The 19,119-nt window shown below is 36.5% G+C and overlaps 1 protein-coding gene across 1 annotated transcript in view; it reads left to right on the forward strand.

The window, feature by feature from the left end:
* The window catches only part of LOC149801855 (uncharacterized), a 152,898-nt gene that overhangs the window by 91,414 nt on the left and 42,365 nt on the right, over positions 1-19,119 (forward strand). Inside the window, exons 14-15 of the mRNA XM_089956860.1 lie at positions 1,884-1,895; positions 4,649-4,753. Coding sequence (XP_089812986.1) covers positions 1,884-1,895; positions 4,649-4,753 — 117 coding nt within the window. The remainder of the gene's footprint in view (positions 1-1,883; positions 1,896-4,648; positions 4,754-19,119) is intronic.

Below are 19,119 nucleotides of genomic sequence, written 5' to 3' on the forward strand. Positions count from 1 at the left end.
AGGAGAAACAATGTCATTTAGATAAACCAAACCAACGTATATAATTGGGGATTTGCTTTTAATTGTGCATCAGTTATAGTCGTATCTACCGCAGATACCCAGCTCACAACTAAATGTGCTTAAGAGTAAACATTTATACTGAATTGCTAAAGAGGATTATATGATGGATGCATGGTGAAATTAATTACTGCTGCAACATGAGGAAAACATTTTTTTTTCGCAGAAGCACATACTAACTGGCCAAACCCTTTTTACCTTCGATTACTATTGCTTTTATTTGTAGTAGTACAAAATTTGTTAACGTGACTCGAATCTAAATTTTGGTTTCCAAAATTTCAGTACCATTTTGGCAATTATGTGCATTATTTCATTAATTTCATTTTGTTTGCCTAATTGCTAAATCCTTTATCAATACGCAGTTCGATCCAAGTTATCTGACGATAAAATGTTTTATTTTGTATTCACGTAAACTAGTTGAAAGGATAATTGGGTCAAAATGTAACAAATTAGTAACTAAAGTGACAAACAATGCTCGTATGATATTAGGATAATGTGAAAGAAGGCTTACATGATGCAGAAATTCCAAAATTTGCTGTAAGGTATTAGTAACCTCACAATTGCAGTATTTGATTTGGAACAGCAGAATGCAGAATATGTAAACACATTTAATTTTGATTCGGAATTGCATCATATATTTACCGCGTAAGCAGTGGTTGGATAAACTCGTCAGTTTGGAAACCGGTTTATTCCCATATTTTTCTGTTAACAGAGGTGATTTTATTTACTTCTGGAAGTTAACATTTAAACCACGCTTGTATAGAGGGTGGATTCTATGCTACAGGTATAAAGCACTTTAGATAATAACTGCTATTGTAGTAATTGTCCTGCAGATTGAAAGAGAATGCAGTGTACCAAATTTTCAACTGCATTAATTGAAAATAATGCATACAAGTTTATCTCCTAATGAAAGTATTTAAGTGCTTTCACCTTTCATAATTTTCACCCGTCCAATCTGTAATATGACATGTAAACTCATCTGATGACTAAACCAGCAATCTTTAGAATATTTATTAAACTGATGGTTATAGAATGTGGCGTCATGATGTTCATGGAGTCTGCATAAAACAGTAGGAAAATTGTAAAAGCAAACACCTGTATAGTTCCTGAGAAAATGTGTCACATGGACATGTATAATTAGGTCGCAAGTACTCAACAGGTTGGCCTGGCAGAAGTTGCAAGTTGGATAGCGCTGTAGATATTTTATGGTGTCGGAACATGTTAAGCATACAATTAAAAATTTACTGCCAAAATGAAACCAGACCGCTCCGGTGGCCTAGTGGTTAGAATGTCCGCCCCGCATGTGGGAGGACGCGGGTTCATACCGCGACACAGTCATACCAAAGACTTATAAAAATGGCACTAGCAGCTGCCTCGCTGGGCGACCAGCATTAAGAAGTTAGTGCTAGGACTAGCCAGCCCGGTGTCAAGCTGATGTGACTGTGTGGGACATCATGTTACATGTCTGCGGCATGATACCCCAGTGCTAGGCATCCCTATTAACTGTCATACTTTAGACATCGTAGCGATATGACTGAACAATTGTTAAAACTACGTTTAAAATCTAAATCACACACGCACACAATGAAACCCTCTAGTGCTTACGCGTGATTTATTGTTCTTCTCCGTCCCTTTCTCTCTCTTTCTCTCATAAAACAATTACCTTGATTAAACTTTGTATATTTTGTGAAACATCTGTCTCAGCATTCGTTGCTCGGAAGTCCTTCATATCTCGCAATACGTGTATGCGATTTAGCGGGCGAGTCTTTCAATAATAAACAGTTTTGTATACAACTTATATTAACCACCTGCATTACCTACTGCAGCTGAGCCAACAGGTAAGTTCCAAGCGCTGTAGCGGGTGTTCACGATTAGGCAATTATATTGCTGTGACTTCTAACTGCTGTGACGTCCACTAAATTCCACGAAATGGGCAATCCAAGACTTCCACGATGTCATGTCCGCGACGGGCACATCGAATAAAGGATTAAGGTTCACCGTGGAAAAGTGGATTTTCCTAAAAATACGATGAATGAACTGTAAGTATGAATGTATGTATGCATGCATGTCTGTATGTAATTGCATACACAGATATGAATGTATTCATGAATGCATGAATGGATGTTGCATGTATGATATTATATTTCTTACAGTGTTATTAAACCTCATTGAAATACTAGTTAATTTTATTTTATGATTTCTTTCAAAAACGACTGCTACACCGACTATACCGGCAACATGAACATTACTGTCCGGGGAAAAAAATGCCTAGCTTGGTCAAATGTTACGACTCATTTTAACGTTTGCATTGGCGACAATATGTTCCCGGATGGAAGCGTGGATGCTGCTGCCAACTACTGTCGAGATCCGTCTAGGAGTGGGTACTTGTGGTGTTTTGTTTCCGATCCTTACGTAGAATGGGAGAAATGTCTGCCGGAGTCCTGCGAAGTTATTGGTAAGTACATCAGTGATTTTAAAAAGTGTAGCATACATGAAAAATAAACAACACATGAGAACTCATCACCGTCCATTAATTAGGAAACTAGAGTTAAAACACTCTTTTAAGCCAAGAGGACTTATTACAAAGTCCATTGTAGCCCAGGTTATATGTGAAATTTTTTCTAAAGTCAGAGAAGATCATACTGGTAAATTTTTGACATATTTGTTTCAAAAGCTTAACTATTAAGATCTTTTTTTATTTCCATCATATAGTTTACAAATTAATGTTTCCATTACCTAACTGAAACATAGTCACAAAATATTTATAGTTTTCTTGCATCTTCAATTGATCACTTTCTTGTTGTGAAATAAGAAGATACATTTATATTTTTTAAGACTAGTATATTCAATATTGAGTTAGAACAAATATATTTCATACGAACTTAAACTAATACGTACAGAGCTGTGTTGGTTTAATTCGTTTTGATTGTTTTCGGACTCTTTCATGGCATACTGAATACACTGTCTCCTTCATTGACTGGTCGCCTGCCATGTTCTTCATGAAAACAAATTCGGTATTTATGAACACAACGAGCGGATAAGCGTAATGTCATATTTGTGTATCAAGTGTTGCACTGATAATGTTGCATTACAAACAAGACTTACAACGCATTGCCCATTGTTGTTATTATAAGTACTATTATAAACGGTGATTAATACGCGCATGATTCAATCTTGTTTTAGATCACTTGGCCTATATGTTATGTTTTGAAAGTTCGATGCTATTATGTTAACTCGGATTTGTGCAAATAATATCATATAGTTCTCCTTGTAATGTATTGTTTATAATTCTTATTTAACTAAACAAATATCAAGAGGCAAGACGTTTCAAGCATTATGAAAAACGGAAGGATTTGTCTCCGACTTGTTTCAATCATGCAGAGTAAAACGTACTTTGTGTTGTTTTAGAAGCGACGGAGGTGTTTCAGGTGCAAAATACTTTTTTGATTTTTAACATCTCAGTTTTGTATCATCTTAACGAGGAGATTTTCTAATCTTTAACGTAGGAATTGCATTTGGATTTGCATAAATATTTGTTGCTGGGTTGGAAAATAGATGTATACGCAACATTTAAAGGGTTAGATCTCAGTTTTAAGGCACAATGTAAAGATACTGTTTCTCTGAGGTGAGGCAAATGTGGTTCGTTAGCTTCAGCCAAAAGGCTTTCACATGGGGATGACCTAAACTATCCAAAAGATGGTGAATTGGGTCAGGGATCTTAAAGTATGACTTTCTCGCTTAGCCATTCAACATCACTATAGTCAAGTTTGGATCTAATTAGGGTTCTATATAGGTTATGAAAGACATTTCTATCAGCACCCCATTTAATGTGCGCCCCTACTTTGATAGAGCAAGAGCTTTCGAGTATTTACTTTCAATTTCTTAATGTGTGGAATGAAGACAAGTTTTATGTCGCAGACAATACCTTAAAACTGTGTTTCCTCAACAATCGTTATATGCTTAACGTCTTGTGTGAATTTTGGATAATCATGTTGTCTTCATAGCTGACAATGGACGCCCATTGTTTTTGAAGTTTGAGAATTTAAAGCCAAGAGTTTGGGTCTTGTTTATATTTCGCAGCGATCGTGGTTCATTGGTATACATATGTTTCGATCGATAGAAAATTAGGAAAACATCATCATATAGAGAGCAATCGACACCAGCAGCCAAACGCTTGATATTGTTATAAATTTTGATGTTAAAAAGAGTAACTTAAAAAATACTGCCCATGGGTAAACACATTGTTTGCTCGTACATATCAGAGAGGGTTTAGCCCACTCAAACCATGACTACATCCACTACTTTTACGACTCCTACTACAACTACTGCTACTACTACACCCACTAATGCTATACTTAATGCTTCTCGCAATGAAGCAGCAACACCAAACTATGCATAGCATCACGGTTAACATCAATTCGTACCTCTCCTGTTCTTGGCATGATGCAACTGTTGCAAATATTGCCCGTGGTGTATCCTGAAAGAAAATGAGATATGTCGTTGACTATTACTTATATCTTGTCACCGTGTGCCTCGCACTCCCTGTAGCCGATGAATCATCGAATAACTTGCAATGTTCTGTTTCTTGTAGTTTGTAACAGACCAAGCTCTGTTAACGGAGGTAGGCGAGCCCGTTTAGGGGACGAGTGCATATGTGACTGCGCAGAGGGATTCGGAGGAGATAGCTGTGAAATAGGTAATCGTTTCGACTTAGAAATGAGGTTTTTTAATGCAAACGTAAGGAAACATATATTCGTTTTATAAAATGGAATAAATATACTTCAATAAAATACTCAACAAAGTTTCATGACATCTAACAAGTATGATAAAATGCCTTAGATATCCAAAAACAAAGTATCATTTGCAGGAGTACACCCCAAGAAACTTTTTTAAAGCTAAGGTATTCATATCGTCCTCCACCTGGATTTTAAAAAAATCATACGATCTATAGAGGTGTAATATGGGGACAATATATATATATATATGTGTGTGTGTGTGTGTGTGTGTGTGTGTGTGTGTAAGTGTGCATGTATGTATATTACAAGAGATATATCTTGCTACAATCAACGATTTTCTAAACGCACACAGTCGTTCACAGATCATTTTTGTCAAATAAAAAGCGCAAAGAAGAGACAGATGAAAAAGCTTGGCCCTGCAAGTCTGGGAAACTGGTCAATTGTTTTCTGGATTTAGGGATTACTTTCTTAAGATAAACGACACAAATACATAACAATTACTAACACAGAAAAGTAAGCAAAATATTTTTTACATAATGTTGCATTAATTCAATTAAAGTCAAAGAAACATTTTTCTAATATAGCCTAAAAGCAGAAAATGGACTAATTTGAACCCTTAACCTTTTCAGAGATTAGGTAAGCATTCCGGCAAATAATGGGAATTAACATTGCCTTTCATTTTGAAAAATGACAAGCTGACGACATGACAAATACGTCCGTAGGCTTAATATTAGTATTGCATTCTTGTAACAATGCTGAAAACAGAAACATTATACGTGAAAACCTAACACAAAAATATATTGATCATCACCTACACCTACTGACTAACACCTACAATTACTAACCAATAAGTCGCTCAATTGACCTATGCTGACCAGCACCCACACCCACACCTGCTAACCCATTACAAATCCGACTAACCAGCAAACATGCCTTCAGACCAACCCTCTGTCTTACTAACCAGTACCCAGTGTTAAAGGGGATATAAAACCAGTGGTAGAGTAAGACAGGGCAACAATCAGAAAAGAGAAAAATTACATTTGGCACTTGCACCTACATACATACAACCCAGGGTGGAGTGTAAGACGATAATAAGGTATGCCAGTATTACTCAATGGTACAAATATGTGCGGTGAATTTTTATAACTTTGCCAAAACTTGACTAAGTCCAATACAGGAATATTTTAGTTTAACCCTTGAACATGACAATATAGAGGTGAGGCTACTCACTCATAAGATTAGTGACCACTATGGTTTGGACTATCGTCGTATACTCATATATAAATTATATTTATCTAGTGTGCAATTCACTATTCAATTTGAAGATTAGTTTTCCTGTCTCATGCACTACTCTGGTACTCTAGTCATGTTTCTTTACCGGCCACACAAGGTTGACAATAAAAAGGAGAAACTGGAAACAACGGACATTGGTTAATCCTCACAGCGTACAGTTCTATACGCGGAGAGTTTAAACGCTGATGCGTGTGTCTTCTAGTTAGTATTAATACAGGGTACCAAAACGTGTTTGTCCCTGGTGTTGCCCTCCAATATTCACAATGGGAAAAATAAAATCAGTAATTATATCCAGAATTGAGCGGGAATACGAACTTGAACTCTCTTCTAAAATAATCCGACAAATTTGGAGTAAATCTTTAAAAGATCCTGACTATTTTCTTCACTGTTTAAATAAATTACAATTTAATTTATGTTGGTCGTGTCGGAAATGAACATTCTGGCTTAGATCTAATGCAGTTATTTATTTTATGATAAGCCGTAAATTACTAGATTCTCTAAGAGAAATAATTCTGATAATTAATTGGAATGAGATACAAAATATAGTTTTCCAGTGCACTCGTTTTTATCAGTCTGACCAATAAATTTAGAACTATTTCCTGACGTACGTGGACTAACGGCGTGCAGACGGCGCAAGTTCACACCCAACCATCACACATACTCTTTTTTCTTTTTCTTACAATATTTGTTTTACATTGAATTTGAAAGTACAATTATGATTCTACTGACATTTTAATATGTGTCATATGCTTCAGACCGAATTACAACAGTATTGGTTTGGAAATAATTTATCCGATTGATAGTATTGATGCCTCACACATCTTGAATCACTGAAATGTACAGTTAGTGAATAATATTGCAATGTCATTCCTTTCCTTACTGAGTATAATGCTAATTGTCTTAACGTAGGTAAGATTATCAATACATATTTGGATCTTTTGCAATTATCTTGTAATGAAAGATTTCAATTATAATTCGAATGACTCATGAAATAGATGCAATAGACATAGATGTTCGCACTATTCTTTAATTATTAAAACATACTTATATCAGCAGAAGTACTACAAGCAAAACACATTCGATGCGTTACGATACTGAATGTGCAATTGTAATTGTGATTTACGTGATAACTTGTAAAAGGTGTGACCTTCAGAGTGTTGGAATAGTGCAACAAGTATGGTGTATGCTGTAGGATTAAATTAACATGGATAATATATTGCTTTTGTAACTATCATTTTCACACCTTTAATCTGTTCCGATGCGAGGTTAAAGTGTCCTTATATCTGGAGTAAGTCATGTGTATACTTTCACACAAACCAAACCGGAAGAAAAATAAAATGTGTTTGAGAACACTTATGTGTGTAAAACACCTTGTATGTTTGTCTGGATGCATAAGTGACCCTACCAAATCAATGACGTAATAATTAAACTTTAGGTTATGTGGATGACGGGTCATATTTTAGCACAAGAAAAACATCCTTATCGATAGCATAGCGAGGCTGTACATGCAGTGATGCACACTCTTCTCGCGAGACACAACATCACATTTGCATTACTTCATTTCAGTGTAGGTGGGAACATAACATGTGTTCAGTTAGAAATTGGTGTTATGGGTAGACGTTTCTGGTCAAAATGATCTTAGTTTTTTTTCCCTGGCAGTATCCATGCGGTAATGTATTATGATCGGGCTGTCGCATTCGTTTCTCGAATAGGATATGACGCACATTCTCCAAAGGATGACTCACGAAGTGGTGCTTTGATATACATGCAATCATGGTTCCCATGTTTTTACGTTAAGGTCATGATCTTCACCTGCCTCGGATGCTTCTTATCACGCGTCGAAGGTAACCTCTTGACTAGAACGCTAGTACAAAATAAGTTCTCTCCCTTTGAATTTGGTATCAACTTACTATATTTGAACTTATAAATGGTAGCAGGAATAATTGTGTCCACCACAAGCAAGACTCATAATAGTATCTTCGGGACGATCCTCGGTCCACGCTCCTAAACGTTGATCGTAGATATCGGATAAGGTGACAACATTCTAGCTGATCGATCCTTTTATTTATTTAATTTATATTGTGTGCTTAACTTTTGCCCCTGATTATAAGTTTTCAACAGAATGTTTACATAGCTGACTTTTGTCATTGATGTTAAGTTGTACGTTAGAGATGGCAAACATAATGTTATAGGGCCAGTTGTCTTTACAGATAGTGTGTTTCTTCAATGAACTGCTTCACATTTGTACGACAAAAATTCTGGATTGCATCATTGTTTTATATCAGGACAGTCAAGAATTATTCGGAGCTTTCTGTATTTTTTGACTTGTGATAGGACATTCTGGATTACTTGGGATTTAATTCACTCTACTGTAAGTGTCTAAAGGACCTGCATTTTCTATTGAAGACACAATATGCTTGTTGACTTTGATTCTATTACTGGTTTCACTATTTTTCTGTTATACTTTTAAACACCACAGGTCGTAAGAGAATATTTGAGCTCGTCTGCAATCTGAATTTCTGAAAAACGTTTTAGAGATATTTAAAATTGTCCTTAACATTTAAATTGACTTTGCTTCGGAATTTTCCTCGTCTATGGTAAAGATTTTAATTTCACAGACTGGGAAATGTTTTAATGAATCCAGCAAGCATTCACGATGTCATCTAATGTCGAGAATTTTGTTTACAATGCTCACCGTATAGGGTTAGTGTTTATGACAAAGGATTTGCTTGAATTTCCATATAGTATTACCTTTCTGAAGCGAAAGCGTCTTAACAAAGAATGTTCTGATCCAATACTTGATGGGAAAGGAAATTTTGGATGATCATTCTTTGGGTTTGATCAGTAACTCTCTATTTGGTTTTGGTAGGAAATTAAAGTAATTACAGCTTAACAAAAACAAATGGAATAGGAATTAAGAATACTTCATCTTCAGAAGGAAATAATTGAAATGCAAATAATAAATTTTAAAAAAATCAGTGAGTATATAAGAAAATGCAGATTCGGATAGAGAGCGAGGGATGTACTAGTAGAATATCAAAGGAAGTACAATTTTAAAAAAATGTAAATGTAATAGGAATTAAGAAAGCTTTAGCTTCAAAAAGAAATGATAAAACTTTAAATTCACAGAGAGAGAAAAATACAAATATACAGTGAGCTGAAACGCAACTGCAGATGCAGCAAGAGAGAGATATACGATTACAGTTGAAAAGAGAAGTAAGAACAATACAGTATAGAGTATAGAAAAACTTGTTGACGGAGCACTCCCCCTTCCCTTTACACGCAAGTTCATGTTTTGATCTTAGCAAAACTATCAGGTTAGTACACGAAAAAAGAAACAGAGATAGACTTTCTTCACTTTGAAATAATTAGTCAAAAAAATGAAATGTCCAAGAGAACATTGGACTTTATGATAACAAAGTGTACTTACTGGCAAAGCTCGTGAAGTCTGCACTTCACCATCAGTACAATAGAGTGATTATTATGATATGGGTAAGGAATATATCTTCAAGCTGTATGAGTTAGTACCTGAATCATATCGACAAATGTTCCAGACTTATATCAAAAAGAAACTGCATAAACCTAAGTCGAAATTGCAAAGGAAAAATAAAAACTGATAGATGGTGCTCAGCTAAGAGGACTGATACAGATTGTGATAACCTCATACAACTCATGTTAATAGGAGACTTTTCGAAAATCATAGAATGGTGATGTTAACATCTTAAAGAGCAGAAAGTGAAAACGTTGGAATATACACTCAGCTGATGATTATACCTTGACTCACAAAGTTTCATTTATTATTTAATCGTTCTCTAAGCAGAGTTTGAATCAAAGGGCATCACAGTCTTATACAAGTCCTTTAAAATCTCAATCCAGAAAAACGTTTATAAATCAAACATCTGATAAGATTCACTAGAAATATGTATCTCTTCCTACGTGCATTTATTGTTAAAAGAAAGGGCATTTCATTTATGATTAGTACAGGCTGAAAAGTAAGCAGCATAATAAAGACAGAGCTCTTCCAAATGATCTTACTTCAATGAGATCAAAGTTACGGTTGCATTAGTTGTGTCAATCAAACTCCAGTCTGATTATGTTTTGAAGACATATGAACCATTCACTTCACAAGGTTCTATATCACATTTTAGGGATTCTGCAACACCTGCCTATTAAGGGACACCGAATTTACCCCCCGAGTCTTTTGGTATCAGGTATACTGCTTTTGTCCGGGAAGCCTTCGTGTGCTGAACGTATTCTTATTCAGGGAGTGTTTTAGCAGTGATTGGTTTACCATTGAAGGTATTGATCAATTATTAGGCAATGTCTTAGCTGGAGATAAGGTTGTGGTTAATCCACTAAAAATTGGCAAGCCTTGTTTGGATCTTAACGTTGATCATGCTGAGTATGAAATACGTGAATTTTTATCCTGCTTGTGCATTTACTATGACTATGGCAAAACGAGCTCCTGAGAATGATCTTAATCAGAAAAGTATTCCTTTAACTGACACATTAATTGGTCAATATTTGATGATGACACGTTTGCTCCTGGTATTGATCAATTAACATGTATTGCTCAGAGTGATCCTCTTTGTTCTACTCATTCGCTCTATTTTAATAAGGGTGACTTGAAAAAAAATTACTCATTGTCAAACGGGAACAAGCTCTTGAAATCTGTTGCTTGTTCCAGAGGATTATTAGTGAAACGGAAGCCACACAAGTTCCAGTTTTGTTTTACATTGTAAAAATGTGGTCCTTATGTAAAAATGGTGAACACCCGAGGTACCCTCTGTTGACGTGTGGTTAGTGTGATATAAAGTTGTCCTTCCGAGGTCATTTCGACAGAAAAATCTAGGTCTAGCCCATGCAACTATATGCTCAATTAGAAGTGAATAAGTCCTATAACAAGATCTAAAAAATGTCAATGTTATTATTCAAACTTAAAATGAGATGCTTCCATATACTGTAGATCTTGTAACACCTGTCAAATGATAGAAATGCCCAATCATAAGATACCTAAGGCTCATCTGCTTCCTATTCCTGCATTCGACAAACCACTTAACAGAATAATATTTGGCATCATCGTTCCCTTACCTAATATCAAGTCGTGTTACAGATACCTTTTGACAAAGATGTGTGTGTCTACACGAATTCCAGGGTCAGTCTCGTTGAGAAATATTAAAACTAAAACTATTTTAAAAGCTCTCGTAAAGTATTTTACACTCGTTGGGCTATCAAATTTGTCCAGGGTAAATAAGGGTCACATTTTATGTCTGCAATTTAATTTTCGAACAAGCTTTGCATAAATTACTCAGTAACGGTTTAAAACTTCGACTTCAAACCTGAACGTCAATGGGCTTTGGTAAGATTTCATCAAACTTTGCAGAATATGACTCAGTTATAATTGATTCAGATATGAATTAGGATGAGGATGTTCATTAACTGGTGTTTGCAGTTAAAGAATCATTTCAAGAATCACTGGGTTTTAGCCCTTTTGAACTGATTTTTGGACATATAGTCCGTGGACTATTAAACTCATTAAAAGAGAAAAACAATTAAATTTAGATTAAATGATTAATCTTCTTGACCATGTCACTGATTTTAAAAATATGTTGTCAAAGAATTGGGAAGTAGTAACAAATGTTCACTATACGCATTGGCAAATGAAATTATGGTATGACAGAAATGCACAGGAAAGAATGTTTCCGCCTGGGGATAATGCTCTAGGTCTCTTACCTATATATCAAAATCGTATTCGGGCTACAATGTATGATCCATATACAATTGAAAAGAAAGCAAATAACTCAAAGTATATCATAAACACTTAAGGGACGGTTAAAGAGAAACACCATTGTCGTATAAATATGCCAAATCAGCGTTTTGATAGCGATAACACCTTTGATTATCCAATCAATTTATTTGTACATATCCCGCTCAATGGGGAACAAAATGATGGAATAGCATCTGGCTGTCATGACGTTAATGTGGCCAATCTTCGGAATTTAGAAATATTAAGTAATCTGGACCAGAAATGCACACATCTATAAGAACAGGACATTAGTGAATTAAAATCGCTATTACATTAATTCGATATTTTTGTTTCCTGATGCTCCAACACGACCAAAGAAAATTTGGCATGATGTTTATATTATAGAATCAACCCATGTGAAACAGCATCCGTACAAGATGTATCCGATGAAACAGGAATGCATGAGAAAAGACATTTAGTATCTGATTGAAAATGATGTTAGAAAACGAAGTATAAGTAATTGGCGTTCACTGTGATTTATTTGCCTGAACAATGTAAAACATTCCGCATGTGTTCTGACTCTTGAACTTTCAACATTGTCACCAGAACGGATTCATTTGCAACTTCATAGTTCTAGTGCAACAATCTTGACAACACGTTCTCTAGAAAGTAGATATCTTCACCATAGCATTCATTTTGACAGTATGTTTCATAATATTGTTATATTTGTGTAATAATGCCACGTCATTTTTAAGGACATCATTTTCAATATAAAGCGGAATAATTGACTCCACTCTGCTTTGACAAAAAATCTGCCCCTGTTTCCTGCTGAAATATTTAAGATGCGATCCGAGTGTCCCGTTACGTGAACCAATTTCACTTTTGCCTTGTCACATATCAATGCAGGACGCACATACACTATCGGAAAACAAGCAATTTTATCCATAGGATGTGTATGATTCTTTGATCTGCTTAGCAAGTTCTATACATATTCATTATCCTGTTTGATATAGATTACAATCGTCTTATGTCAGGGAAAATGGCAGTTAGGACTTTCAAGGTTCTGAATACAACTGCAACAAAGGAGAGAAAAAAACATACGAATTGCAGTTTGTAAGGAAAGGATGTCCCCTTGAACCATTCTTTGCAGTAATTGAATGGATAATCTTTATGTTCAATACAGTTATCGGTAATTTATAGTGAACAAACAATGCATTGGGCAATCAAAGAATCAAGGCGATCTCAACTCACATGCATTCGCTCAATAAAGACACGTTGTGTTTCTTATAAACATTAGCTATAATCGATTGCTTATCTTTAAAACGGTCACCCCTTCATAAGCTGCTTGTCATAATGTAGCAATACATTGCGAGAGCTACCAGACTTATTTTCGTATCATTTCCCTTCTTGTGAGCAATGCGAGTTAAAGGCATTTTTTTTATATCAAGAGCACGTCACGTGTGCATTTTCAAACAGATTATAACATTTTAAAATCTAGGCAATGATTGTCAGTCGCTGCCAGTATTTTGATTGTATACTTATGTTAGATGTTGCATGTTCTGAGCAAATCGAAATTATCTATAGGTGGAAAATTTCATCTGAACTCCCATCGTGAATTTTAGAATGCAAATGATACTTTACCACTATATTAACTATTAAGATGTGAGACACTTGTTTATGTACTCCTCACCTTCTTATGTAAGGTAAGAGCCAAGAAAATAGGAAGAAATAAGGAATGTACTTATGGATAATAACGCATATAACGGATCAACGGATCTTGTATGTATATTCTTATCTATGAGTTAATGACTGCAATCGTTGACCTATACATAAAATTTGATTCATGACAGGAGATGGATATTTTAGAATTAACGGCAAATTATTTATATGTAAAGGTGTGATGTAAAGATGTTACCTTTGTCTATTTATAGGCTTTACGGTCGAAAATTCTTATCAGGAATCAACAGTAAATCATGACCAAGAGACTGCAAGCAACAGGACGGGTAAATCTTCTAAATTTTTTCACTACTTTTAATTTCCGTCTCCCTCATTCTTTCTGCCTCCACCTATTTATGAATGTCTACATCGATATAACGGTAGGGAAATACAGTATGTGGATATGCCGGAATTAAGTAAACATAAAAATGGTTAATACTGGGGAATTACGTCTGTTAATAAGATTTGTTTGTGACGAAATGGGATGTTTCGTGTGAAAATGTTTATAATTGTATATGTCTGCATGTCCGTAACTCCTCTCCTAAACAGATAGACGTACTTATTTTGCCATTGTGATAAACATGCGCCACAAAGATACCATTTTGGGGCCTCAGTCTTGGGGTTCCTGGTACGATTGATTGATTGATTGTTTGTTTTTTAACGGCTAATCAGCACTTTTAGGCTATTTAGCGCCAAATAAAAAGTGTTATTTGTATAATCTTTTAAAAATTATAAAAGGTCCTATATCGACCAGCGATATAAAAGAACAAATGGTTGAAACTAAAAACGGTAAGATGGTAACGGTGCAAAATAAAGCTTCCCGATCAACGGGAGATGTAAAAAAGATGAATAGGTATTAAAATGGGACGGTATATATATTGCATAAAACTGCACAAGGTGATAGCATAAAAGTCAGAGTTTAGAGTAAATATTTACAGCTTTCAAGAACTCTATAATACGAGTGATGTTTATATTATCAAAAAGTTCTTTCATGTCATGCACAATGTAATAACGATCGCGCGTAGGCTGTAGGTCAAAGCACTCTATCATAAAGTGCTTGACAGTGAATGGTTCATTGCAAGAAACGCACTCTGGAGGGTCTTCGCCTTTTAGTATGTGGGTATGGGTGATATAAGTATGACCAATTCGGATTCTTGCAATGACTACCTCCTCCCTACGAATGGTTCTGTAGGAAGGAGTCCATTCTCCTAGAGTTGGTTTGATTGCATGAAGTTTGTTATTTACAGCATCATTCCATGATGCCTGCTACTTCTGACGTAAGAACTTTCTGATACAAGGTTTAAAATCAGTATACGGTATTTTAAAATCAGTTGGTTCTTGAGAAAGGGCCATTTTAGCAGCGCGATCTGCTTTTTCGTTACCTTTAATACCAATGTGGCTAGGTAACCAACAGTATATTATATTGTGGGAAACACTCAGCTCGGTATTTTTTACGAGTATGTTTTTCAATAATGGGTTCCCCAGTTTTCTATTGTGTAGTGACTGGAGTACTGATAGCGAGTCGGAGAAGATGATACAGTTTAAAATACGGTTCTTTTCTAAATGTTGCAGAGCAAGGTCTATTGCTCTGATTTCGGCTGTAAAAATTGATGCTCCATTTGGTAAGCGAACTTGCGTTGTGTGATTTCCACAAACAAAGGCTGCAGCAGCCTTTTCCTCATCCCTTTATCCATCAGTGTAAATTCTGGTGCAGTTTTTAAATTCGGTGAGGAGTTCATGGTAAGAGTTGTGGAAGATAGAAGGGTTTGTTTCGGATTTTTTTCCATCGTGTAGCGTAAAACGTACTTTTGGTTGTTTAATTAGCCAGGGTGGTGTTTCAGAGATGGATGTTTTCTGAATTTTAGAAAGAACTATATTTGTAGTGTCAAGGCTGGATGATATTCTAATGCCAAAGGAAGGTATGGCGTTTGGTTTATTTTCGTATAAAGTTTTGTATTTGGGTTGAGAAACAGCCGAAAAAGCAGGATTCAGAGGGTTTGATTTTAATTTCAGAGCATACTGTGCGGAAAGCATTTCTCTACGATGCGATAACGGTGGTTCATTCGCCTCAGCTAGAAGGCTTTCACACGGGGATGTTTTAAATGCTCCCAGAGCCAGTCTTATTCCCTGATGATGAATTGGATCAAGCATTTTAAGATACAATTTTCTGGCTGAACCATACACAACGCAACCATAGTCCAGTTTGGAGCGAACAAACGTTCTGTATAAATTTAGGATGACTTTTCTATCAGCACCCCAGTCAGTGTGCGCTACTACTTTAAGTAGGTTAAGTGCTTTTAAGCAGTTAGCTTTTAAGTTCTTTAGGCGTGGAATAAAGGTCAGTTTTCTGTCAAAGATTATACCTAAAAATTTGGTTTCCTCAACAACTGGAATAGGTGTTCCATCCAGCGTGAGGTTCGGTTCATCGTGATGTTTTCGTAACTGACAGAAATGCATGCATACCGTTTTTGATTTCGAGAATTTGAAACCGTTTGCATTGGCCCAATTTTGAATTTTGTTTATATTTTGCTGCAGTTGTCTTTCAATTGTATGCATGTGCTTTGACCGATAACATATTAGAAAATCATCAACGTATAACGAGCAATCCACACCAGGAGTCAAACACTTGGTGATGCTATTAATTTTGATGTTAAAGAGCGTCACAGATAAAATACTGCCCTGGGGCACACCCATCTCTTGCTCGTGCAGATCTGAGAGGGTAGAGCCCACTCGTACTTTGAATTCTCTGTCGGAGAGAAAGTTGGATATGAAAGAGGGCAGACGGCCTTTTAGACCTAGATCGTTCAGGTCATTTAGTATCCCGTACTTCCATGTCGTGTCATTTGCCTTTTCTAAATCAAAGAAAACCGCTACTAAATGTTCTTTCTTAATAAATGCATCGCGAATGAATGTTTCTAGTCTAACCAGATGATCATTGGTGCTCCGGCCATATCGAAAGCCACTTTGGAAAGGAGATATTAAATTGTTAGTTTCCAAATACCAGACAAGCCGAGAATTGATCATTCGTTCCATTGTTTTGCACACACAGCTTGTGAGTGCAATTGGTCGATAGCTGTTGGGGTCTTCGCTATCTTTACCGGGTTTGGGGACTGGTATTACAGTTGCTTCTTTCCAGAATTTTGGCACATTACCAGTAATCCATAAATCATTGAAGAGTTTCAAAAGAGATGTTAAAGATGATTCTGGAAGGTGTTTTAAAAACTGGTAATGTATTTCGTCAGGCCCAGCGGAAGTATCATGGGCCTTATCTAAAGCCTCCCTAAGCTCCGATAGTGAGAACAATTGATTATAACTTTCCGAGTTGTCGGATGCGAATTTTAAACGTGACTTTTCTTTTTGAGTTTTAAGTTTTCGGAAGGCTTCTGAATAATTAGATGATGAGGAATTTTTTGAGAAACTGTCAGCAAGAATATTTGCAATGTCACGTTTTGAAGTAAAGTTGTTATTGTTCAGTATTAGATGTTGGAGAGGGTTTTGTTTTCTCTTTCCGCTTATTTTGCGTATAGTGTCCCAAACTTTCTTAACTGAGGAACGACAGTTTAAAGAGGAAACATATTTCTTCCATGATGTTCGTTTACTCTCTTTGATTGTACGGCGAGCTTTGGCCCGAAGGATACGATATTTACTTAAATTCTCGGGCGTCGGATGATTGTTAAATTTTTTCAAGGCTTCTCGACGTTGCCGTATGGCTTCCTTACATTCCTTAGTTAGCCAAGGTTTTAGGGTTCTTTTACAGTTTGTTGAGGACTTGGGGATAGATTATTCTGCAATGTCTGTTAAAATAGATGTAAAATGCTGAATGGGATCGTTAGCATTGAAAACTGTATCCTCATTCAGCCTAGTTTTACAGAGTGTTTCGAACTTGGCCCAGTCGGCTTTCTTTAAATTCCATTGTGGAATTAGTTCATCAATTGTAGAGTTATGATTTACAATGGAGATTGGGAAGTGATCGCTGCTGTGAGGGTCATCAGCGACCTTCCATTCATAGTCCAAAAGCAGCGAAGGAGAACAAATTGTCAAATCGATGCATGTGTATGTACCCGTGCCTGGGTGTAAATATGTAGGTGTTTTGGTATTATATACACACAGATCGTGTCTAGAAATAAAGTCTTCAACTTTGTGACCTCTGTCACTTATATGATTCGATCCCCATAAAATGTTATGGGCATTAAAATCCCCGAGTAAAATAAATGGCGCGGGAAGCTGTTGAACAAGGTCGTCTAATTCGTTTGGTACTAGGTTAGTGTTTGGTGGTAAGTAAATAGAGCAGAATGTAATCACTCGATGTAGAGTGACGCTTACAGCAATGGCTTGTAAATTTGTGTTTAAAGGTATGACGCTATGAGGGGCTCTGTTGTTCACAATAACAGAAACTCCTCCTGAGGCCCTGTCAACATTTTGAGGGTAGTTGTTAAACAGGGAGTAGTTTTTAAGCGTGATGTTATCTGTATTTTTCAAAAATGTTTCCTGAAGACATAGTACAGCAGGATCATGTTCATTTAAAAGCAGAAGAATATCATGGTAGTTGGTTTTAAGTCCTCTACAGTTCCATTGTAAAATGGTGTTCTTCATTACAACTTTATATTGAAGGTTCTGGAGCTAGGTTAGACCTTTCGCGGAGGCAATCTGTTTGGTTATTTATCTGGAGGAAGTACAGGGGTGTATTTTTTGTTGTTAGGTCTGGAGCTACCTTGAGTACATGGAGCAGATTCTTCTGCATCCATGTCCTCCAAGTCTCCAAACCTATTGTGCAGCTTTATGGGGTCATCAGACCCCTTTTGCTGCCTATTTGTTTGTGACTTGTTCTTGCTATTTGGTGATCTTGGTGGTGGAGTATTGTTGAGTGTTGTTTCTGTCGATGTTAAGTTTTTCTGGGGTTTGTAGTGCGGGATGTTCGAGTCGGAATGGGATTCAGGTGGGTTTGTTTGAGTTTGAGCGTCTTTCATTGTTTTTTGGCTGCTCTTCACTACAGTTGAGAAGGATGGGCCGGGGAGTGATCCAGCTTGAACAAGCTTCCTGGCCTCTGGATAGGGGATGTTGGACGTGTATTTAACCCTCTGGATTTCCTTCTCCTGTTTCCATGTGTCGCATTCCTTTGAACTAGCATGGTGTTCTTTGCCGCAGTTGACGCAATGCGGAGTGGCTTTGCACTCTGATTCCCGATGGGAGGGGTCACCGCATCGGCCGCAAATTTGACTTCTAGAGCATCTGTCTTCATGATGACCATATTTTTGACATTTGTAACATCGGAGGGGATTTGGTATGTATACCAGAACCTTAACTTCTAGGAATCCAACCTTGACCACTTTAGGTACTGTTGGCTTATTAAAGGTGAGTATAATGGTGTTGGTGTCCTGCAGATTGTTGTTTCGTTTGATACGAATTCTGCGGACTGCAGTGACACCTTCATTTTTCATACCCTCGACGATTTCTTTGTCGGTGACTCCTGCTAGGTCACGGCAACGAATGACGCCTTTTGATGTGTTAAGTGTAGAGTGGGCGAAACAGCTTACTGAAATATCGCAAAAGGTCTTAATTTTTAGGATATTT

This window comes from Sinohyriopsis cumingii, chromosome 4 (assembly GCF_028554795.1).
Source record: "Sinohyriopsis cumingii isolate HCF-2022 chromosome 4, ASM2855479v2, whole genome shotgun sequence".
Taxonomy (NCBI): domain Eukaryota; kingdom Metazoa; phylum Mollusca; class Bivalvia; order Unionida; family Unionidae; genus Sinohyriopsis; species Sinohyriopsis cumingii.